The 26014-nt window shown below is 32.2% G+C and overlaps 1 protein-coding gene across 1 annotated transcript in view; it reads right to left on the bottom strand.

Annotated features, from left to right (window-relative positions):
- Nucleotides 1–228: 228 nt before the first annotated feature.
- Nucleotides 229–26014, bottom strand: part of LOC148278409 (pH-sensitive chloride channel 2-like) — a gene marked incomplete at its 3' end in the record, with an annotated part of 70667 nt that continues 44881 nt past the window's right edge. The window contains exon 2 of the mRNA XM_088231439.1: nt 229–409. Coding sequence (XP_088087565.1) covers nt 229–409 — 181 coding nt within the window. The remainder of the gene's footprint in view (nt 410–26014) is intronic.

Here is a 26014-nt window from a genome sequence, read left to right as displayed (position 1 = left end):
TTGTGACTAATGTGCTATCATAGCCGAAATCGAGTTATATATACCACCTTTCTCTGAATTTTGAGCCGACATCCATGAATACCAGACGTAAATTTTGATCTTTGCATAAAAATACTCTTGTAAATCTGAATTTAATTTATTTTCACAATTCGTTTCGCCAGCAGAAGCAGTCGCCATTTTACGATAAATTCCAAATCAAGAAATGGTGCCAAATAATAATGTCCTTACCATATCATGGGCGTCAGTGGCCTGCATGAAGTACACGTAGACTCTGGCAAGTACGGAGACCGGCCCGTCAGTGAACGGCCGGAGAAGCTTGTCATATCTGCAGCTGTCCACCAATCTTGCCATAAACTCGGACTGTGTCAAGTTGTCCCCGTTATCTATAGAGCTGCATAATGGTACAGGGCTGGAAATAATGACAAACACTTGCATGAAAATATGAAGATACACTAGCCAAGCTTGCCAATATCGTCAAAATATAATAACGCAGGCGGCCCTTGACTTTCGCACAATTTGCTGTTTTGCACATTAAAAAAAAAGGTTTTTACAGATTTATATATATACAATGCAAAAATGGTTCGTTTCCCAGTTGCTTCCACGGCCAAACAGTGATAGCTACGTTTAAACGATATTTTATAAGAAAAATAATTAATGAAGCCACCAAGGAAACTGACAGGGAAGGTGTGCCTACATTAAGAGAGTTTTGGAAGGAACGTTATTATGCTTATTAGCAACATTGGAGAATCGTGGGCTGAAATAAGAGTTAATAATGAAAGGTTCCTGGAAACAATTATGCCCACTAATGATGAGTGATTTTATAAATTCTGAAGACACTCTGGAAACAATCACATGACATAGCTGGCCTTAAGAATGAACTAAATTTGGCCATCAGCAACGAAGATGTTCCCGAGTTGATTGAATCTCACTCAGTATTTCTGTCAAAAGAATACTTAATTGACATACATAATGAAAGTAAGGAAGCAATGTTTAAAAATTGAAAAATAGTTTTCAGGCGTTGTGGATGTTTAAACATGGGCAGAATGGTGAATGTTACACGGTGTGTAAGGTGGCCACTTAAACCAGCAAGTGGCAGGTCATAAGCCCTGTAAATGCCTAGACTTCCATATTCCCTTCTTGAAGGTATTCTCCATCCCTGTTATAATTTTTTAAAGTATTTTTTCAAATCGATTTCAAATATTTTAGGACCATTTTTTTTTATTTCTTCGGGTTACTTATTGTGCAATTTAAAAACCCTTGTACACTGAGTTTTTAGGCCCTGTTTTTCTCCTCACAGGTAATCTTTTTTTTTAGTTTATACTCCAGTGTCGTATGTATGGCATTGTTGGTTGAATTTCATAACATTTTTCATTTAATTCAACCCCTTAATTATTTTATGCATAAAAATAATTACAATAAAAAAATATATATTGCTAACTACCCAGCTTGATTAAGAATAACGGAAAAGGGATATTTAGTTTTTTTTTGCTCTTTATTTCTCTTCATCAAATCAAATGCAATTTTCCACTCCTACTTTCTTTTATTCACCCTCTACCACTCCTAATTACTTCTCTTCGTTTCCTTTCCAATGTCTTCTTGTTTTGTCCCTATTTTTTTTATATTTTAATTTATGCTAGCGGACCCGACAGACGTTGTCCTGCCCGAACGTTAGCTTGCCTGCTATTACTTTGGAAAAAGACTTTTCATTTTTCTTGGCGGCCTCCGTGGTGTAGTGGTCAAGATGCTTGACTCACACACGGAAGGTTTCGGGTTCGATTTCGGGTATTGCCTTCTCATTAATGTTTTCCCTCTCTGTTGCAATACATATAAAAATAAACAACTCCCTAGGGAGGAAATTCAGCCAGTCTGCAAGCATTTGGACATACTCAAACATTGTTGAATTAACTACCTGGTAAAAGAAGAAGTATAAAAATTGAAAAATTGTTTTCAGACGTTGCCTAGTAGGTGATTTGGTTCAGCAGGCTGAATCTCACCCACATAATAAAGGTTTCAGCTCCTTTACTTCACAAAAGTCAACAGATGGAAGAGTTGAGGAGATGTGGATGTTTAAACATGGGCAGAATGGTGAATTTTACACGGTGTGTAAAGTGGCCACTTAAACCGGCCAATGGCAGGTCATAAGCCCTGTAAATGCCTAGACTTCCATATTCCCTTCTCATTAATGTTTTCCCTCTCTGTTGCAATAAATATGAAGAAGTAGCAGATAAAATCAAAAACATGATTAAAGCCGTTATCCATCTTGTCAATTTTTTTACTATTATGGTAGATTGTAATCTCAATGGAGAGCATATTATGGTATATCTCAAGTAAGTACGGCGATTGTGAAAGACACAGCACGTTTTAAAACTCTTTATTCAAGAAAAGAAGAAAAGAAGGAAAAGAGAAAAAAAGAGTGGTAAACTCTTGACAAATTTATATTTAAAAAAAAACACACGAAAGCACTTAAAACACGCCTCATTAACTTAATCATGCAAAAATATTTTTCAAAATAATATTGTTAAGTGTCCTCGGCAAGGGTTACCCCAGTGAGGTCACTCTTTTTTATTATTTTTTTCTTATTTTTATTTTTATTTTTTTATTTTATTTATTTCTATGTAACTAAGTCTAATATATATTTACAACACAATATTTACATCTATACTTATTCTAACATTATTTATCACTATTATACACTTAGTATCCTAATTTATAATATTAACTGTTTCATATGTACATTTTCATTAATTATATTCACTATTTACACTATATACTACCTATTATTTTTCACATATATACTTTTTACGTTTAATTTTAAATATATTTACATTAATTTCATTTTTTATGCTTTCTGGCATTTCTTCAAATAGTTTTTTTACATTTACATTTTTTTTTGCACCACAACAGGCCAGGAGGCCTAATTACAGTGGTGAATTACATCACAGAGCACCCAGGCTTGATAAAAATCACATTTTTAATTCGGGAATCGAACCCGGAACCTTCCGTGCGTGAGTCAAGCGTCTTGACCACTACACCACGGAGGCCGCCAGTTGTATTCCCTTGTACATAAGGCAGTTCTGGGACATTGCTTTTGATTTCTTTTCCAGTCTTATATTTTTAGATCCTCTTGTTGCGTAGTTTCTATGAAAGAACTCATTATTTTTTAGTTTATTTTGAAAATATCTCGGAACTATTCCTTTAATAATTTTGTTTATTTCATTGGCAACATTGAATTTGATTCTTTGATCAATTGTCATGATATCTAGAAGTTGATTATTATTGATTACTATTAATCATTGTTTATTTTGTGGGGAAAAAAATTAATCAATATTTTTTTTTTGATTAACTGATAAATAAATATTTTAAAATGGTTACAATTTTTGATGATTTTTTTACATACCTCGACTTTCGAAAATGTAACATTCGCACACATTTTCAGCAACCAATAATGTGCGAAAGTCGAGGGTCTACCGTGTATTAAAAAAAAATACATTTGGTCTCGGAACAACATTAATGCATGAATGACATACTTATGTAATAACAACTCGTTGAAAATGGCCCGTAAAATTAAATATTATGGTAAATCATAAGAGCACGAATATTTATTTACACAAAAAATGTTTAAATACTGTATCATCTAATCATTTTTATTACACTAACAATATATGTCCAAATCGTTCCATACAAATTACGGAGTTTTCTGAAGAAGACGAAGCCGTTGAAAATATGGAAGTCTAGGCAGTATAATTTAAATAAGTAAAGTAAGTACCTTCTAATCTTTGATATACTATTTTTTTTTCTTTTCTCTTTCTTATATGACATAAAAATATTATACCTGTCCATTTATTATAGGAGCAAAAAATTCATAAACATTTCTTGTATACCCACGAAAAGGCCATGCCTTTGTAGGATTTTTGTTCACTATTTTTACTCTTAATATGTACTTCATTTGTTTGTTGTGTTGTCATGTTTTACCTCTTATGTATATTGTAAAAAAAACAACAAAAAAATGGTTAAAAAAATAATTTTAAAAAAAGTACAGAGAAATGAGGGTACTCGCGGTTGTCTATCTTGGAAACCAATCCAACATGAATATCTTTTAACAAAAGATGTCGCTAGTTTTCTCCATATTTTTATTATTTATAGTAAACCAATAGGCATGTAAATGTAATATTGTAATTTTTTAATAAAAATAAATATTAGCGTTCTTGTCATTTACACAAATATTTCAATTTTGGTGGCCATTTTCAACGAGTTGTAAATAACTCATTATTAGAACATGGAAATCAAGTTGGGGTAGAGTGGGGTTTGAACCTTGGACCTCCGGCCCGTGAGTCCGCACACTAGCCACGGGACCAAAACCCAATTAAACGAAAGAAAAAATATTCTAACCAAGAAGTATACAGAGAATCGTGCAAAGTGATCACTTAAACCAGCCGATAACAGATAATAAGCTCTTTTAATGCCAATACTTCAATGTTCGTAACAGCTGCACCTCGGTTGAAAAATATGTAATATTTTTATTTATCTGGGTATTTAATTATCGTATATTATTCTTCTTATTTTTCAAAATAAATCCATTTAGCTTAATACAATGTACGGTATATTAGTTCGATTCAGAATCTCTCCTGGAGTCATTACGAGAACGAAAATAGTTACATCCAGTTATTTCAAGATTGCTATCGTGTTGCCAATATACAGAAATGATAAACACTAAGCACTTATTGGTCTATGACCGTAGCGATAAGGATCAGGAAGCGCTCTTATTGTGTACATAGGTAGAGATAATACGCAGACGTAAATAAATATTTTCAAAGAACCTATACATTTACGAGTGTATAATATACACACATACATACTGCACCCAATAGAAAAATCATTGAGATTTATTACATCTGAAGGTGCAATTACGAATCTTTTCTATTCAGTGGTCGGTAAACCGCGGCTCGCGAGCCGCATGTGACGCACAATACTTTCGATGTCTCAATATATAATGCAAAAATTTAATAAACAGATGATATTTATCAGCGATGTCAACGATTGGTTTATGGACAAAATAAACTTTAGTAAAATAATAAAATCTGATTCCTCACACGCGACATTAAAGACAAAAAACTAAATTTTAATGAACACATTGACTATATCATTAACACATCTTCTAAATTCTTTGGATTTGTTAATAGAGCTACATCCGATTTGAAAATATATTAACTCTAAAAACACTTTACTGCTCATTGGTTCGTCATATTCTTGAATACGCCTCCGTAATAAAGTCTCCTTCATATGTTACCCATATAAATCGCATCGAATCAGTTCAACATAAATTTATAAGAAAACATACGTACAAACTAATCACAAGAGATCACTATGACTATACCGACATGGAACTTTTCTTGAATATATCCAGTCTTTCACAACGTCGATTTAATGCAGATTTCATTTGCATGTTTAAAATACTGAATTGTTTATTTGATGTCCCGACTATTCTCCAACAAATATCTCTTAATGTTCCTTCACGTAGACACAGAAATAATAAGATTCAGTTCCCCGGTCATCACAAGACTAATAATTATGGTTTCCATGCGCCTCTACCCAGAATGATTAGATTTGTAAATGAAAATCAAGATCTTAATTATTTTGATTGTAAATTGATTTTTTTTTACAAATAAACTGAAAAATATTCCCACAAAATTTACTGTATATTTGTAGAATGAACTTGGATTCCATAATGCCCGTCTAATTTACTGACTTTTCTTTGCTTTTATTTGTTGTACTGCTTCTAATATTTGTTATAACCCCGCCACACTATGCTCCTTGCGCTGCTCCTCACTTTGCTCCTCGCGCTGCCGCCCTCTCGCCCGAGGTTGTCCTCTGCGCCCACACACTGCTCTACTCGCGCAATTTATCGCGACGCTCCGCACTTGTCATTTGCCTTTGCTATATAGCAGCGTGCGAGCTATGCATTTTTACTATAGCTAATTATATCAATGTCATACAAAGAAATATACATCATTCAAAAATGACGCGTGTGTCTAGTGTGAGCGCTCGATGCGTACCACATGCGTACTGCGACCGAGCGATTATGTGGCCAACCACTCGCGCTTATATTGCTGGTCATTTGACTCGCGCTCAAAAAACCGACAAAATAGGAAGCGGTGGGCACGACGAGGAGCATGACGTGCGGCATGACGAGTAATGTTGCCACACTACGTCTCTGCCTCCTCTTCTCGATACTTCCCACGTTACTCGTCGAGTGTGTGGTAGGCCCATAACAGTATTGTTTTTGTTTTTTTTTTCCGTGATATGATTTGTTTAAATTGGACATTGTCCGTAAATTTGATAAATAAATTACAGCATGCGATCCACCGCACTACGAACTAATAATTTAGTGACTGCAATTATACTCGTAATCACACCCTTAACCTTTGGCCGAGTTGATGTCTTGTAATGAATTAAAAGACAATTATAATTCATTTCCTAAAGAGTAAATAGTGCTGATGAAATATTTAAGGCGGATCTGCGATAGATTATTCTACAATTAATGGTAAAAACACTTGTTTATATTGTTCAAAGTATAACGAGGTAAATAATGATACACAGATATGTACATCCTGGCTAAGGGAACGTGTATTGAACGCCCGCTCGTAGCATCGTCATGTAATATTGGATAAATAATGCGACACGCATGTGGTAATGCTATATTTATTACTGCGTCTAATTACGGGCAGTTATCTGGTTTAGAAATAATCGGAGAATGCCATTGTTAGTGGCGAAGACAATAATTACAGGCAATAAGAAGCACAGTTGCAGAGGATAGTCGGAAGCTGTGAAGAAATTGTTGCAATATTTATTTTCAGATATTACGGATTAGTTTCTATGTACATATAATATTATCTCAAGAAACGCAATTAAAATTAGGCGACCGATACTATTATAAGTTTATACAGATCCTTATGTTTACATTGCTTGTACGTCATCGCATTCAGAAATTGTAGTGCATTCACAATTATCGCACACATCCTAGCACGTATTTGTTACAACTCTTTCAAACATGATACAGTGGCAGTAAAGACAGGGCCGCGATTATGAACGCTATCTTCATCTGTACATATCGAGACGATACACCTAGCCTTTGCGCTATCCCTATCTACCTTGGTATGTTCTGCCGACTTGTCGTCTTGACGTCATATGATCGAATAGAACCAATGAATGACCCCGAAAATTTAGTCCGCGTTTCTTACTTCATTAACATTTAAAATAGTTCTCAATTATATTTTAAATAAGCTTCTGCGATAAAAAGTGCCCACTTCAAAGCGATTATAAACTCCTGTGAATTCCAATTCAAGCAAAAAATGCTCGCTTGAACGAGATTTTTATATGACTTTTGACAATTATCAAGACGGTGTGCTTAATCGTTAACGATCGCCTGTATTTATCGACTGAGCGGTTTCAAGGCGGGCTCCTTTAACGTATCGATACGTAAACTCAGAAAGATAGTAAAACAGGTGGAAAAAATATAATAACCAAATTATTTTTTTACAGTGGCAACATTTTACGGCTAGATGCTCTTGTATGTTTAATGATCAATCATGATAACAATGTAATCCCACCTTAAGGTGTAAGCAATAATAATTAACTATAGGTTAAAGTGTGTTTGTAACTCCATGGCTACTCTCAAGTAAAAATCCTGAAAACGAAAATCGAGAGGAGATAAGTCCGCCTCGCAGTGTACTGTGTGCGGTTGGTGCGTTCGCTTACCGTGCTCGATATACTAGGTTCTATTCCTGGCAGGAAGGACGTGAAATATTGGTTTTAAATGCGGTTATACACTGCAATATTTCATTGGTTCTGGACTGGCACCTGAAGCGTAAGATCGACCACCTTACAATCGATGTAACAAAAATTATCACGATACGCTACAACTGAAGTTTAAATCCTGTGCCCTGCACACCATGGGGTGCCGCCGCTACGGCACTATTGAAATGGTGATTATAGCTTTAAGTAACCAAAAAGCTCGGATAATGTTAGTTTATACCTACTTTAATATTTAAGTTATTTTCAATACATTTAAAAATAGATATATATTATGGTTATTTTACGGAAGGATTTAAACAAACGATTTTATACAGAAATCATTAGGATATTTATTTATTGTGGAAATCAAATCAGTCTAACAAAAAACAAATTGAAAAAGATAAGACCAATTAATGGGGGTAAAAAGAAAAATACACCACTGTTTATGATCACTGCTTTTCGGAAGATAAAAAAAAACTGTACCGAAAAGACTATTTCTTTTAAGTTCAATGTGCAACTTGTTCGTGGAATAACAGGGGTGCTTTTCTGAACCACTTTCGTGGCACGAGAAAACAGTTTTTCTAAAACACATACAAAATAATAATACGGCCGCGAGAGCGTTTGGAATACCAGCCCTTGTAGCGAAAAGACTTTTCTTTTCAGTTGAATTTGCACAGATTGAACTTAAAATAAATTGTCTTTTCGGTACTCGTTTTGTTAGTCCTCCCAAAAAGGTGATCATGGACAGTGGGGTTTTTGCTTTTAACCCCTTCAATGAGGAAGTTCAGTGTTTTTTTAAAAGCATTTGTTAAAAGACTATTAAAATAAGCCAAAATTATTTTTAAATTATTTATTAGGGATATCAACAAATACATGTAAAAAAAATATGACAAATAAAATATACCGAGAATAAAACCAATGACAGATATCCACAGAAATACATGAAATACTCGTACAATACATGCTAGTGTGTTTGTGTTAGTGTAAGTGTGTGGGAGGGTGGGTGAGTGGGTGTTATAATGGAATGAGGGTGAACATGTGTGTAAATATTATTGCATAAGTGTCAAAAATATAAAATATTAAGAATTAGAGATAAAATAAGATTTTGTTATGGAAACTAAGTACAAGAAAAAAAGGATTGTTTTAAAACGCGCATTTTAAATGTTAATTTGTGACAATCAAACGGATCAATTAGGGGAAAGTTTAAATTATATTCACGAGCTAAACGTATAAGTGGATAGTTCTGGGCATAGTTCGTACGAACTACTGGCACATGAAATAGAGCTTGACGTGTGACGGGTGCGGTAGCCAGGGACATTTAATGATAACTCCGACATAAGAGCCGGACTGTCAAGGCGTCCACTGAGTATGTCATGTAGGACCCCCATGTCTAATAGTAGACGGCGATCTTCTAAACTAAGCAAGTTGTGCTTTTTGCAGGAAGACATGTAATTGAGATCGGTATTCTGCATCTCCAGTGAAGATTTCCAAAAAATGACAATTTTTACGTATCGTATTATCAGCGCCATGATTATTGAATGTTTTTTATTTCTGAAATCACTCCGCGTGTGATGTTTCAAGTTCTCTTCCGCTTTCTCGCAGTCAGTTCTGCTGATCGGTCTGTTAACTTACCTTAAACTGGAAATCTTTCATAACTCTCTTATCATTGGTTGATTCATATAAACTAATGACGTCGTTCAAAGCAGTACGTTTTATTAAATACATATAATTTTTCCTACATTTTAAAGAAACGCCGCGCCGTACAAATGCTTTAATTTTTACCGCAAGTAAGAAAACATTTTTTATGTCAAATTTTCCGTATAACTGAACTTCCTCATTAAGATCCACGGTAAAAAAACATTCGTTTAGGTTTTATACTCTTTATGATATTTAAAAATAGCTTGCTGTGAAATTACATTATTTTAAATTTATTTATTAAAAGAAAACACAGCCATTGTGACAAAAAAATATAATATTTACTAATAAACCAAAATTATGGGCCAATTATAGTTTTCCATATATAAGTAACATCATCGTTCCCTTTCCACACCTAATGGTGCATAGGGCACTGCATTGGTACACCAATATATAGCGTATCTTGATCATTTTTGTTACATGCATGTAAGATGACCAGTCTTACGCTTCAGGTACCAGTCCAGGGACTATGAAATATTCTAGTGTGAAAACACCTTTTTAAATAAATATTTCACATCAACCATGTCGGGAATCGAACCCGAGACCTCTTGCATGGCAGGCTAACGCGCTGACCATTACACCATGAGGCCGACTATAATTAAATACGATGCAAAAAAAACAAAAAAAACCCGAGAAAAGCCATCCGTATAATTCCACTAGTAAAAAATAAAAATAATGAAAAAGAAAACATAAAAAACCGTTAAACCGTTTTGTAGCAACAATTCACGGACAGTGTATACTTGTAATGCAGTATTAAATAGACTTCATGAACTCGGCAATAGTTATTCCCACGTATCAGATATATTTAGTGTAGGGTATTGTTCCTGTAGAACAAACCTTTTGAACTTTTTCAAAGATGGTGAATGGTAATTATATTTATTTATTCATGCATTTCATATACAGTTTTTTGTTCACTTTGCCTAGCTGTGTGAAACAGTACTTATGATTTTCTTGTTGTTTTACTGTAGAATGTTTTGTTATTTAAACTTTCTACTGAATATGCTGTATAATTTTTAGGTTATTTTTTAAATATAAATCTTGATAATTTTTGGTTTGATTTTTTTTTATAAATCTTGTTTTTAAAATTCATGTTTTTGAAAAAAAAGGAAAAAAATATTAAGCCAAATATGTTAATATTATAAATGTTTGTAAAAGGCAGATTTGCCGTTTATGTTAATAAAATAAAAATAAAATAAAATAAATAAAATAAAAAGATTTTTTTTGTTGACTGTCTTAAAAATATTCCTCTTAAATTATTCGAGATTATATGTTGTTCTGGCAAAGAAGCGATATATTTCTAACAAAAAATTCAATTCTACTCATTAGGATGCAGGTAGCATTGGTAAATTTTTGGTATTATGTAGATGTCACTAAATCTGTCATAGTAGCCTTTATTTTTGGAAGAGTGTTGGATTTCATAAGAGTAATGAGGAAGTACAACCCTATTGAATATTAAAAGTGATGTTAAAAATGTTTTTTTATGCGCGGTAAAAATTGGAGCATGAAATTGTACGGAATTTTTTTTTTAATGGTATGAAAAAAAATATTTTAATAAAAACGAACTACTTTGAACGACGTCACCAGTTAATATGAATCAACCAATGATCAGAGAATTGTGAAATATTTCCGGTTTACGATACGTACGTCAACGGACCACTCGGCAGAACTGATCGGGAAGAAGCGGAAGAAAACTTGAGACGTCACACGCGGAGCAATTTTAGAAATATAAAACATTAAAAAACAAAGCGCTGGTAACGCGATACATGAAAATTAAAAAAAAAATGCCTTAGTTTTATAGTCTATGAGGGTGGAATGTCAAAGAGTACAGAATGATGAGTTCTACGGAAATGTTCCCGACAGTAAAATCATTAACATTTTTCATTAGCCATGGCACATCCTGTGAGATCAATAGTTTACAATTTTTAGGAATATTTTTCTTCAATGCAATAGAAAGTGCAGCTAAGAATACAATATATTCCAGAAAGGAGTGAAAAGTTACATTTATAATTCTTTTTTGTGTAGCACTGAGTAAAAACACCGTTTATATTTTTTTGTGTAATTTATGTTATCCTAAAAGTGTTAATAATCAAAAATAAAATAAACAAACTACTGTAAGACGTCACTCCCCATTATGTACACAAGAATCGTTTTTTTATTTTACGTAATGGGAAACGTTAATGTAAATGTAGGTATTTAATGAATGTAAAAATTGTATTTAGTAGTAATATTGTACGTATACTTATATTTGTTATTTGAATAAAAAAATAAAAATAATTATAAAGTGTTTAAAGTGATTTTTTTAAGACAATGTGATTGTGATTTAGTACGGTGTAAAATTAATAATGGGAAAGCGGAAGAAATATATTTTTACTAACTAAAAGAAACATACATTACCAAATCCACTAAAATAAAAATGTATCATACGCTAATTTTCCCAATTTTCCTATACGCAGCAAAAAATATTTTCTAAAACGAATGAAATATGTCAAATTAACTAACTAACTAACTAACCATCACGCCATTTCCCCAGAGGGGTAGGCAGAGAGGATAGAACGCCACACCACTCTGTCCTGGCACACTTCCTTTGCTTCCTTCACATTCATACATCTTCTCATGCACGCACGTCGATTATTCCGACTTTTCACATGACCACTTTCAAGAATTTGTTGTACTTAATCATGCCATGTCTTTCTCGGCCTTCCTCGACTTCTACAACCAGACACATTCGCATCATAAATCTTTTTAGCCGTTCTTTCATCATTCATTCGCTCCACATGACCGAACCATCGCAAAAGACCTTTCTTAATTTTGTCGATAATGCTTAACTCAGCCTTGCATTCTGCTCTAATTTCGACATTAGGGCACCTATCATACATTGTTTTTCCGCACATTCGCCTGAGGGATCGCATTTCAACAGCATTCAGTCTACTTTCGTCCCTTTTTTTCCAACTCCATGCTTCGCTTCCATACATTAGGGTTGGTACCAGAACTCCATTATGAACTGCTAATTTAGCCTCTTGCGATAGACACTTATTTGCTACGACAGACTTTAAGGCACCATTAACTCTGTTTTACATTACATTATTTTTTTACATTATTTATTTTTTTTTTTTTTTTTGCACCACAACAGGCCAGGAGGCCTAATTACAGTGGTGAATTACATCACAGAGCACCCAGGCTTGAGAAAAATCACATTTTAATTTTAGTGTTCTCACCGGGAATCGAACCCGGAACCTTCCGTGCGTGAGTCAAGCGTCTTGACCACTACACCACGGAGGCCGCCTGTTACCGGCACTAACCCTCCTTTCAATATCCTTGTCCATATTTCCATCTCTAGTAAACATACTACCCAGATATACAAATTCTTCGACCTGTTTCAAACTATCTCCATTTACTACAATCTTACATTCAGTCATAGTTACATTTCTTTCAAAGACCATGACGTTCGACTTTTGCACATTCATTAGCAAATCACTCTCCTTGCACACTTCGTAAACCTTTGTAACCAAGGATTGCAGTTCCTCTTCGCTGTCAGCTAGGAGGACTGCGTCATCGGCGTACAGAAGGCAACTGACAGTTAGATTACTCATTTTCGCTTCCACATCCATACTTTTCAATTCTTTCATACATTTATCCATGTATATGTTGAATAACCACGGTGACATTACACATCCCTGTTTGACTCCATAATATGTCAAATTAATAAATCAAATATAAGCAATACAAAATGTATGAATATGGAAAACAAAATAATAGATAGTTACGTCGTCAATCGTAGCAGATAATGAAAAACTGAATGAAGTAAGTGAAATTGAATATTTGGGTGTAATGATGGACTCCAAACTTACATTTAATCAAAAGACTAAGATGGTGAAAAAAATCAATTTTAGGAAGAATTAGAAGATTTGTTAATAAGGATTCGTGCAAAGGAAAATTTAAACAAACTAACAATATCACAAAACAAAGCTTTAAGAATTATTTTGAAAAAAACCTATACACAAGTATAAATATAATTGTAAATGAATTTTAAAGTCACATGTAATTTGCTTTGTTTTGTTTATTAAGAAAAACAACAGCAATACAGAAAACTTATATTCAACATAATTATTAATTTGAAAAAAAAACACAGAATTTTAGAAAAAAATATATCCAAACCAACGGAACATGTTCACAATACCAGAGAAAAAGTAAAAATCAGACTTCCATTATTTCCATATTTCCATAACATCCAACATTTATGTAATAAATATGTTAAAAAAAACACATACCATAAAGCGTAAATAATAAAATCTAGAGCGCATATAATCAAGAATAGTCCAGAAACCGCATACGCGCATCAAACAAAGCGAAAAAGCACATGATGACTGAACTAACTAGACTAGACGAGACATAAAATGACTAGACAATATAAAATTTCTAATGCAACCCTAACGGGTTTTTTAAAATTGTAAATAAATAAAATAAAAAAAAACAGAAGGCGACTAGACTACTCTTAAAGGACTAGTTTTACGTTTTGACCCATTAACTTCTTTGTAGACGTCGCTCAATACGCAACTCCCGATTTGAATTCAACTATGCCGTGTAGTGTCATTTTAAAGTGTAGAATTACTGATGGAATCTTAAAGCAACATGATGGGATCACATTTTACGTGTAAGTAGCAAATGCACGTATAAGTAACAAATGCATTAAGTACTTAAAAATGTTATTATTTTTCCATCTGTCAGATTGTCAAAGAAAACAAACATTTTGTTATTGTTGCCAGGTTAGTCAATTTTTTACTTCGAATTAATTTAAAATGAAACATTTTGTATTTTTTTTACGATACATTGCACACCTAATGAGAGAACTAAGGAAAATTGGACCTCTTGGATTAACTAACGCTGTGGTGAACATTTGACCAACATTATCTTTAAAACATCTTATATTATTAAACATGACATCAAAATATTAATTTGATGTAAAATAAGATTTGTTTTATTATTTAAGTTCAAAGTTCATTAATTAAATAACTCTTATTCTTCGTCCTTCGTTTTTTAATGGCCTTTTCACCTCTCAACTCGATAAATAACTCTTAATTAATGAACCTTTACTTATCCACTCTGTTGCGTCAATCAATGTTTCCGCGTATACAATAAAATTTTAGAGAAATTAACAAATTGCTTTTTTTTAAATGTAATTATCTTACATTTGTATTATAATTATATTTTTCGCGATCTGGCAACATTACACGGCGACTTCACGCATGCGGGCGGCGAAAGTGAGGCAAAATGGGGGGTTTTTTGGACACAGTCCGATGTATTTAAATATGATTCTACGCTCCTTCTGGACTATTCTTATTTCTATGCTAGAGCTATTATAGAAAGATAGATGCTCGGCGCATGTCTAAGATACATGAAATGAAGAAATAAGGCGCCGAACCGAAGTCGTAGATATCGCTGATCGTGAAGCGAAATTAAAATGGCGGTGGGCAGGACGCCAGGCGAGGCAAAATGGTGGCAGGTGGACACCCAGAACAATAAAGTAGAGACCGTCGGCAAACAAAAGAAGTGTCGGAAGGCCACAAAAAAGATGGGCCGACGACCTCTATAGCTAGTAGAGCATGGATGACAAAAGCGGGGCACAGACAGGAGTGGAAACGTTTGGAAGAGCTGTGTATCTTCTGTGTAAATTCTAAAAAACCAAAATGGTTCATGTATCCTCACCATATATCACTAAATGTGAATTTGAAATAGAAGTACAAGCTCAATTGGATTTTTTCCTTCATTCAAATTCAAATAAAAAATCAGATGAATGTAATTGTCCTATTATAGATGTTGTAAATAATCATAAATATTTAGGATTATTTTTTTATTCTAAATTTAATTGGGGTGTTCATATTGATGGAATCTGCGACAGATTAAGGTACTTTATGGTCATTTATGAAATCAAAAGCATACTACCTTTCAAAACGTTAAGATACATATATACCTCTTACATAACTTACTCTTACTCTCGTACATAATACACATCTCATTATACACATAAACACACCATTTTGTTGTACCACAATTTATTATGTATGATTCTTATTTAGAAACTTCACTGGTCTGTCTGTTTAAAAACAGTATTTTTTTATATGTTATAATATTATTGTCGACTCTTTGTTTCTTTAAAATAAATAAATACCTCGCTCATTGAATCGATTATATCTTACGAGTGCGTGTCTGGGGTCTCACCTTCCAGTCTCACCTGGGTAAAATTTATGATATTCAAGTGAGGGTTAAAGGGGATATTACCAGATAGCATAACCCATGAGGCAAAACAAGTGGGCGACGGTGTATATATATTTTTGTTTAAATTCTGTAATGTCCTGCTGGTAAAACAACTTTGTGACTATAAATTGATTGTAGATCACTTTGTTGATCCGGAATATAAAAAAAGCGTTTACCACACTGACAACACTAGATTAAAAACTAAGGGCTCCCCGATCGTTCCCCGAATTACAAATTACTTCGGAGAGCAAACATTAAATTGCGTTATTTATTTATTTATTCATATACGGCATTTCTGCCATCTACATATATGTGGTATAAAGAGTGCTTAAAAATAAAAATATTAAAAAAAAAATCGAGTATGAAATATTTATATACTCGTTCACATTATGAATTACTTGAAATACATATATATTTTAAAGAAATTATACAATAACAAAATACATTAATCAATCAAATTATAACTATTCCAACCCAATCTTCTGAAGATGATTTGCTCTTTTTGATAAAAATATGTTGGTCACTTTATTTTTTAAGTTAGGCAGAGATAAACTAAATATATCAAAATGTGATGCATATTCATTCCCGGTATTCTGTAATCTAACAATAGGTGAGTTATATTGAGCTACCGTTCGAGAATTTTGACAATAAAATATTGTAGATGTTCTGCTTAATCTAGGTGGTACATAGAATGAAATCAATTTCAGTAGATCAGGGGTATCAAACATTGGTTTTATTATTTTATATAAAGTCGTAAGATCGGTCGATGTTCTTCGTTCTTGCAATTTAGTTAATTTAAGAGAGTCTAAAATTTTGTTATAATTTAATTGATTAGTAGAAAACCCCATCTTAAAATTAATATATCTAAGAAATTTATTCTGAATTCTCTCAATAGAATCTGAGAAAGTGATTTGATAAGGTGACCATATTGGAAAATTATAATCTAGTTGGCTTCGAACTAGAGATGTGTAAAGATATTTTAATGTGTTTATATTATTAAAATCTTTTCCGGTTCTAAGTACAAATCCTAATAATTTTACAGCTTTGTTAGATATTTTAATAATGTGCTCTTTAAATAATAATTTTGAATCGAACAAAACACCCAGATCGCTCACGGTAGAAACGTCAGTAATTTTAATTTGATTTAACATGTGATTAAATAGAATCGGATTTTTTATTTTATAGAATCTCATAGCTTGACATTTGCTTATATTGGGTTGCAATTTATTTTGTTGGCACCAGATGTTTAATTTGGACAAATTATGGGACAAAATGTTACAATCGTTAATGTTTTTTATCTCTTTGAATATTTTCATATCATCTACAAATATGAGAACATGTACATTATCAAATATATCAATTACATCATTTATAAATATCAAAAACAACACTGGACCAAGATGCGAGCCTTGAGGTACTCCACTAACTGATTTAAATTTATATGATAATATATAATTTATTTTCACTGACAGGTTTCTATCGAACAAATATGTTATGTTATTCCAAGGTTGTTCAATGATCTCCCACAAACCATCATTAGCATGAAAGATCTTCAAATGAAAAAAAAGAACTAAAGAAATATCTTTTAAATACTTTATAGTGCATGTTAATAAATAGATTCGTATAATATAAATAAAATAATGTAAAATAAACCTGTCATAAAAAAATGTGTCCCGCCGAAAAGTCTTTAGACTTAGTGGGTAACAAATTTTCATATGTATTTTAAATTATTAAATAAACGCTGCTCTGCAGCACTGAAACAGAAGAAGAAGAAGAAGCAGAGTGCTACCTGCGTAATATTGACTCGACTTCAAATATAATAATCCCACTAAGATCAACTCGTTCGTACGCCAGACTTAAATATCAAGTAGTGTAAGCTTTTTATGACGATTGGATTATTTTTCTAGAAACATTTCGTATAATATGATAACACTAAGACCGTTTCTTGTGAAAAACACCAGACAAATCCAATAAAAATATGTCAAAAGAAATAAATGTAATAAAAGGTTTTTATTTGAGTTTGTCTTCGTATCTTAAAATGAAAACAAAAACATACAACCCGTATTAACAATACTCACTTGATCTCATACTTATTTTGACTCGTACGAAGACTCTTTATTTATTTTGTTTATTAACGCCCAAAAGGCATTTACAAAAAATAAAAATAAAATACATGCTAAAATACTAAATAATAAACACAGAATGAATATATATAAAAAATATGTGAAGTAAATTAGAAAGAATTAATTAAAAAGTTTTACAAAGTAAAAAAAAAAACAATAATAACAAAGGGATACAACAAAAAAACAGTAAGTATATAAACAAAAAATGCAAAGATATAAGCTTATTAAATAAATTGTGTAAAGCAAACACAGTAAATAAAATGTGACGGTAAGCAAGAAAGAAAAATTTAAGTTAAATTAATAAACAAGCAAACATATATTATCGCGAAAAAAGAAGAAATAAAAATATGTATGTATGAAATGCGTATTTGCCAATACTACAATGCAATTTGATATAGTAGTAAAAAATAAAAAAATAGGTATAAGGTAATAAAAATAAACAAGTAAGTATTTTTTTAATTTATGAAATTGAATTGTCAATAATTATTTGACGAGCAGCTACAAATAAATTTGATATTGTGGACTCATAAGATAATAAAGAATTGGACAGAATGTCTGCAGCCGTTCCATAAGTGTCTTCTTCCTTTCATAGTTTAACTTCCCTTACTAAACGTAGAAGCTTCTGATCTGTCTTTCATCTTCAAAATATTAAACAATTTTATCGACAGTCCATATCTCTTAAAGCGTATTTCAATCAATCGTCCCGTAAAGTCAACATGACAAGTTCATTTTGTTTAATAAACCATTGCCCAAAAAAAATATGTTCAAAACTTGTTTATCTATCGTAGCTGCTCCAAATTTAACTTAATTTGTCCCCCATTGAGATATTTTTAATACAAAGTTTTGTGACTAAAAAAAAACTATTTGAAACATTTTTAAGTGTGTAATAAGTTTATGTACCTTTAATTATGTTCATGTTATAATATCAAAACTCACTATATTTCTTCATCCCTTACTTCCTTCACTCCTCCACTCTATTTCTTCATCCCTTAACCTTCTTACGTGTTCTTTGTTTGTCTTGTCTTATACAATATGTTACTATTTAATTTTATTGTGTAATATGTCCTCTCATTATATTTGTGAAAAACTTTAACTGGATGTATGTACAATTTATTATAATTTATATTCTAACAAAACAATTGTTGTTTTTCCTAAATAAATACGTTTAAAATAAAATTATACAATACTTAAAATATGTTAGGAATAATATGAAATGTTTTAAAATAAAATTATTAATGTAGGTTAAATATATAAAATGTCGGCCTCGTGGTGTAATGGTCAGCGAGTTAGCCTGCCATGCGAGAGGTCTCGGGTTCGATTCCCGACATGGTTGATGTGAAATATTTATTTAAATGGGTGTTTTCACACAAGAATATTTCATAGTTTCTGGACTGGCACCTGAAGTGTAAGACTGATCATCTTACCTTCATGTAACAAAAATGATCAAGATACCCTGCGATTGGTGTACCAATGCAGTGCCCCATGCACCATTAGGTGCGGAAAGGGAACGATGATGATGACATTTATAAAATATATGAGAACCTGCTGACCGAATTGCTCGCTTGCTATTCAGCGGGACTTAAATTTTGAGATAATTTTTGTAAATATTGAAAAAAAAAACTTATGTACTGACGCGATAGTATGATAGTAATGATAAGAGCGAAATAAAGACGCGTGGTGTTGTGTTATTAAATCTAGGAGCATAAGATAAATAATGTAAATTAATGCCTCAACACGAGCTGTGCCCAGTTAGGTGTTCATACAGAAAAATAGTAATATCTTCAATAAAAATAAACAAAATATGTGATAAGAGTTTTCCGACTATTATTGGACAAAGTTTACACGGCAAGTTTGAATAAAGAGCTAGAGATGAATATTTCCAGGACTAAATATATGGTTATTCGAAAAAAGCCACCAACTTTCCCAATGACTTTAAAACTTGGAGCGCAGGTTATTGAGCAAGTTCATCAATATAAATATTTAGGATGCTGGCTGTATGATGAATGGGATCACTCGCGAGAGATCAAAGTCAGAATAGAGATGGCGCGAGACTGCTTTATCAGGATGCGTGACCTTCTTTGCAGTAGAGACTTTCATTTAGACCTCCGAATGCGCATTGCTCGATGTTACGTCTTCTCAGTACTTTTTACGGCGTCGAAAGGTGGACACTCACCCAAAACACTTCAAAAAAGATCGAAGCCTTTGAAATGTGGTGCTACAGGAGGATATTAAAAATCTCCCGGGTGGATAAAGTCCGAAACGATGATGTTCTCCGACGGATGGAAAAAGATAAAGAGGCACTGAAGACCATAAATAAAAGAAAACTTAAGTACTTTGCGCATGTGATGAGTCATTCTACAGGGAAGGATTGAAGGAAGACGCAGTGCAGGTAGAAGGCGCATCTCTTGGCTTGAGAACTTGCGCGATTGGCTCCATTGCAGCACTCAGTCCTTGTTCAGGGCAGCTGCCAATAAAGTAAGAATCGCAACGATGATTTTCAACCTCCATCGGGGAGAGGAACCATAAGAAGAAGAAGAATAAGAGTTTACAAGTACCGTACCATTACCATAAAAAAAAAAATTGTGTTACTTTTAATTGAAAAAAATCTCTTATTGTTTTTATGTATATTTCATTTTTACTTTTTATGTTTATTCATTTACATATGTTTTATTTTTCTTTTTAATACTAGTATTTTACACGTATGTTAATTTTTTTAAATTTATAAATGGTTTAATCTGTAATTTATTTTTGTTCTTCAATTTTTAATTACAAACGATATATTTTCAAATTTGTATTTATGCTTCAATTTTTATTATTATCGGTATGTTTTCCAATTTATATTTTTGTTTAATTTCTTTATTACTAATGTTATATTTTATAATGTGTAGTTGTAGTTCAATTTTTATTATTATCGGTATGTTTTCTAATTTATAATAATTATGTCTCATTTATTTACTATTAATGGCATATTTCTAATTTATTTTTATGATTCAATTTTTATTATTATTATTTGCATGTTTTCTAATTTATATTTATATTGATTTTTTCTAATGTTATTATTATTCTTTGAATTTATTAAGCGGGAAAATAGCGCGGAAAATATTTATTTATTTATTCACACTCTTTATCAAAATACAATTCCATGTTCACTTTGCCCAGCTAACAAGGGTACATACCCCGTTCCAAGCTAGGCAATTACATTTTAATATATTATAATAGTTAACAAATTAATATAGAGCACAGACAAACAAAATATAAACTTTTTCGGATACACATTCAAAATATAAACTTATTCGGATCATATACATACAGACATACACATTTATACACACATATATATAAATATACACATATATACACATGTACATACACACACACGTACATACACCCATGCGCATACACATACATACATTCATAAAAACATAGACAATTTATTTATGCGAAACTTCATGGTTGTCATCTATAAATATATTTTTTTTAAATTATTCCTTATTTTTTATATTTTATTTTTGACATCCAGTAAGGTTCTCCAATCCGTGGCATGCATCAACTTTTCTGACTCCCTACGACCAATGTCATGAAAGAGCGAGGTCAACACTTTCCGTAACTTGACAACACTCCCGTCTTTCCACGATTCTGGCAAAAGGTTATGGACCATTTTGCCTACGTAATAGTGTTGTCTCGATGCCAGAACAGTGTTGACCCCTTCACTTAGTATCAGATCCCTATTAGAGTATCTTGTATTATGGTTGTGGTTGACGCTCGGGTAAATGTCTCTATTTATGTGTGTAACCACTACCGTTCTCAATATATACTGTTGAAAAATATTTAGTACTCTGAATTCTTTGAAGAGCAAGTCACTCGGATAACGAAATTTTTTTTTTTAAATGATTCGGATTAAAGATTTCTGTGCAATTGCCACAGGTTCAAGGGCGGTTTTTGTGCAAATAGTTGGCTTTGTTTTTAATTGACTTTGTCTGTCTATTGTGGGGAGCTGTGAGTACGTCCGTACTGCATACACCTACACACTATGATAATATATGTAACAGGTAGAAGATATATCAGTCGTTATCTCTATATTTGTCTGGAACATTGAAGTATGAACAGTAGCTTTGGGTGCTAATATTTACTCCGCCAATACCCATAACTCACCTGATACTGACGATAATACAAGGAACGATTGTTCAATTCTGTGCCGCGCCGTGTAAACATCACACATCATTTTTGTTTAACGATACAAAAACAAACTAATATAAAAACATGCAGAGTGCAGCGGAGAAAAGAGAATAAAGAAAGAATAACAGTATACCAAGTTATCTTTAAAATTTAAAAAAACAATATTAAGATACAATATTTGAGTTTGTCCAAATGTTCGTAGACTAGACTGGATTTCACCCCCTCGGGAGTCGTTAAGATTAACAAATTACAACAGGTTACAAAAATTACAAAATTACAAAAAATTACAAAATAAAAAAAAAAATACAAATTACAAAATGCCCTAATAAGGCGAAACAGTTGTCACGAAGTTTTTATTTTTATATGTTTATATTTGTAAAAATAAAATAAAGTGTTCAGTAGACTCAAATCAGTGTTTGATTTCTAATTAAAAGTTTAAATATGGAGTTCTACAAAATAAACACCAAATCAATCAATAATTACAACAGGGATGGAGAATACCTTAAATAAGGTAATATGGCAGTCTAGGCATTTACAGGGCTTATGACCTGTCATTGGCTGGTTTAAGTGGCCACTTTACACACAGGATGGACAGTCAATTTGAATTTTATTTAGGAACTGAGACGAATCAGCTAGACTGTTGATAATTTTATAAAGGAATTTGAGGTCAATTCATGTTCTCCTCTTTTCAAGATTAATAGCTCGTAAAAACGTGCAGATAAGCCATAATTCGGAAATGTAAGAGAGCTTCGGAAATTCAAATGTTTTAAAAATTTATTTAGATTTTTTTACAGCTTGTCAAAATGCAATGTATTGTGGATTCCAAATGATTGATGCAAATTCTAGATGAGTTCTTACATGGCCATAAGAGGTGTTTTATTGTTAATTAGTTTTTAAAGGGCTTAGATACACGTATTAAAACCTAACATTTTATAGACTTTTTCAATATTTTTTTCTATATGTAATTGAAATGTCATTTTTGTGTCCAGAACAACACCAAGATATCATATTTCTTGAACACGGTGGAAGTTATTTAACGATTTATGATAAGTTTTACAACGACGCGTGGCAAATCCAAGAATTTGTATGCTATGTTATGTCGAAATGTTGTTAGTTTTGTTCCAAATCCAAATGAACTATAAGGGTGGGTTAAGGGAAGGACGGGAAACAAAGGTCAGGGCCCCGACTACAATGGGAACTCAACCGAATTATCTTTGACTGTCCATAAAGAAACCTCGATATTTGTGTACGAAAATGAGTATATTTTCATGAACTTTTAAAGTATCTTCATCAGTAACCTATAATTGAACATTTTTAAAAGAAAAAAAATGTATGCATATTCTGCTTTTCATTCAGAAAACTTAATTTTACTTTGTAGATAAAATTTAAGATAAATGTTAACTTCCCATAGTAATCGGGGCCAAGGAATAATATCGATAAACGCTGTTTTATACGAAACACGGCTTCTATTGAAGAGTTTTAAGTGGTTTCCTCTTCGCTAGAACAAATGGTGAGAAGCCTGATTGGCCCACTACAGAATATCCCTCCCGATTCTAACACTTAACTTGAATAGAATCTTATTAAAAAGCAGAAAAATTTACTTCTAATGAAATATAAACCTTGTACATAATAAGCAATAATGCAACTCCCATCTAAAAAAAAATAGAAAAAAAAAATATGCCTAGTTAATTATTTATTTATTTATCAAGGAAATCAACCAGACTTTTTTATAAATACAAGGTACAAAATAATAATTTAAAAAGTTAGACCAATTACAGATTTCACATTAATTTATCATGAATGCAAGAGGAGAGGGAAAAAAAATTATTCAATTACAAAAATGTACATATAAAAAATAAATAAAAGGGAGAAGACATTGTATAGCTCCAACACTAATTCCCTCCCTCTCTCTCTGCTTCCATGAACATATATATTTCTTAGTAAAAATCCACAACCAACAATAATCAATTGGATGAAGGCAGTAGATGTACATATGAATAAGTAAAAATTAAGAGTTCAAATTAAAAGTTCAAATTAAAATTAACAGTTAAAAGTTAAGCAGGAGACAAATTTAAAATGTCTTTAACAGATCTGATAAAAATATGGTATTTACGGTGTAATATAAAGATGCCGAACGAAGTAATTTGTATTCTTCGAAGAGTGCTATTTTACATATAATTAGTCATTCAGTTAGGAATGTCGAAGAGTACAGATTGACGAGTTCGACGGACAGGGACTCGATATGAAATGCTTATAACAATTTCTGGGCTATTGATTAGGTTATTAACAATTTTGTAGAGAAAGCTCATATCCAACATGATACGCTGAGTTGCGAGATTTTGAACCTTATGAAAATTATTATTATGTTGTAAAATCTGCTGAGCCTACGTAAATTATTCATTTGATACTGGTAATCGGACATTAGGTTTGAAAAACTGCCCAAAAAATGCTTCAAGAAGATTTTTCAGATCTCAATTAATGGGCGCATGACTATGGCTTAGTAATAAATTCTAAAAAAACTAAAATTGTTCACCGTATCCTCACCATATATTACTCAATGTGAATTTGAAATAGAAATACAAGCTCATATAAATTTTTGCCTTCATTCAAATTTAAATATAAAATCAGATAAATGTAATTGTCCTATTATGGATGTTGTAAATAATCATAAATATTTAGGATTAATTATTGATTCTAAATTTAGCTGGGGTGTTCATATTGATGGAATCTGCGACAGATTGAGGTACTGGCTTAAGGTGATTTATGAAATTAAAAGCATACTACTTTTCAAAACGTTAAGATACATATATACCTCGCTCATTGAATCCATTATATCTTACGGAGTGCGTGTCTGGGGTCTCACCTTCCGGTCTCATCTGGGTAAAATTTATGATATTCAGGTGAGACTGTTGAGGGGGATTGTACCGGATAGCATAATCCGTGAGGCGAAACATATGGGTGAAGGTGTATATTTTTTTAATTTTTTTTTTTTTTTTTTTTTTTTTTTTTTTAAATTCTGTAATGTCCTGCCGGTAAAACAACTTTGTGACTACAAATTGATTGTAGATCACTTTGTTGATCCGGAATATAAAAAAAGAGTTTCCCACACTCACAACACTAGATTAAAAACTAAGGGCTCCCTGTCTGTTCCCCGAATTACAAATTACTTCGCAGAGCGAACATTAAATTGCGTTGTTCCAAGATTGTTCAATGATCTCCCACAAACCATCATTAACATGAAATATCTTCAAATGAAAAAAAAGAACTGAAGAAATATCTTCTAGATACTTTATAGTGCCTGTTTATAAATAAAATAAATTTAATATAAACCTGTCATAAAACAAAATGTGTCCCACCGAAAAGTCTTTAGACTTAGTGGGTAACAAATTATTATATGTATTTTTTAATTATAAAATAAACGCTGCTCTGCAGCACTGAAACTGAAAACAGCAGCGGGTCAAATACTTTATTTTTCACGGTTTGTGTAAACATGAATAATAAAAGCTTAGAAAGGAGGCGCAGAGGACCTTACTTATTAGTTCCAATAACCATGACATCGTTTAATAATAATGATTATATTTTTTGAACAAATGAGACTGCAGATTAAACGCCAAGGTGATACTGGGTAGGATTGTTTAGTTCGTATTATAAAACTGTCCTAAGCACCGCGAGGTATTTTTTAAGATATCATAAAATTTACTCTCCCTTCCCGGTGATTGCCACATTGCATCTAATATCTTTAATATCTCCATAAATTATGGGTTAAGATTTTAGGTACTCTTCTGTTATACATACATGTATATGCATAGGTTAAAATATATTTTTATTAAATAATTCATGTTTATTGGGAACACAAAAAACATTTTATCAAAAATCAGAGATAAATCAATCAATGGAAAGTTTATCAATGTGTCGCGTGTTGCGGAGTACATGGTAAAATACGAATCCTAATATATAGTAGTTTCACACGCTCTTAA

The sequence above is a fragment of the Micrasema longulum genome, unplaced genomic scaffold, assembly GCF_059751315.1.
Source record: "Micrasema longulum isolate JH-2025_06_02 unplaced genomic scaffold, ASM5975131v1 h1tg000886l, whole genome shotgun sequence".
NCBI lineage: Eukaryota > Metazoa > Arthropoda > Insecta > Trichoptera > Brachycentridae > Micrasema > Micrasema longulum.
The sequence above is the reverse complement of the archived record's forward strand: the minus strand, read 5'-3'. Positions and strand labels throughout refer to the sequence as shown.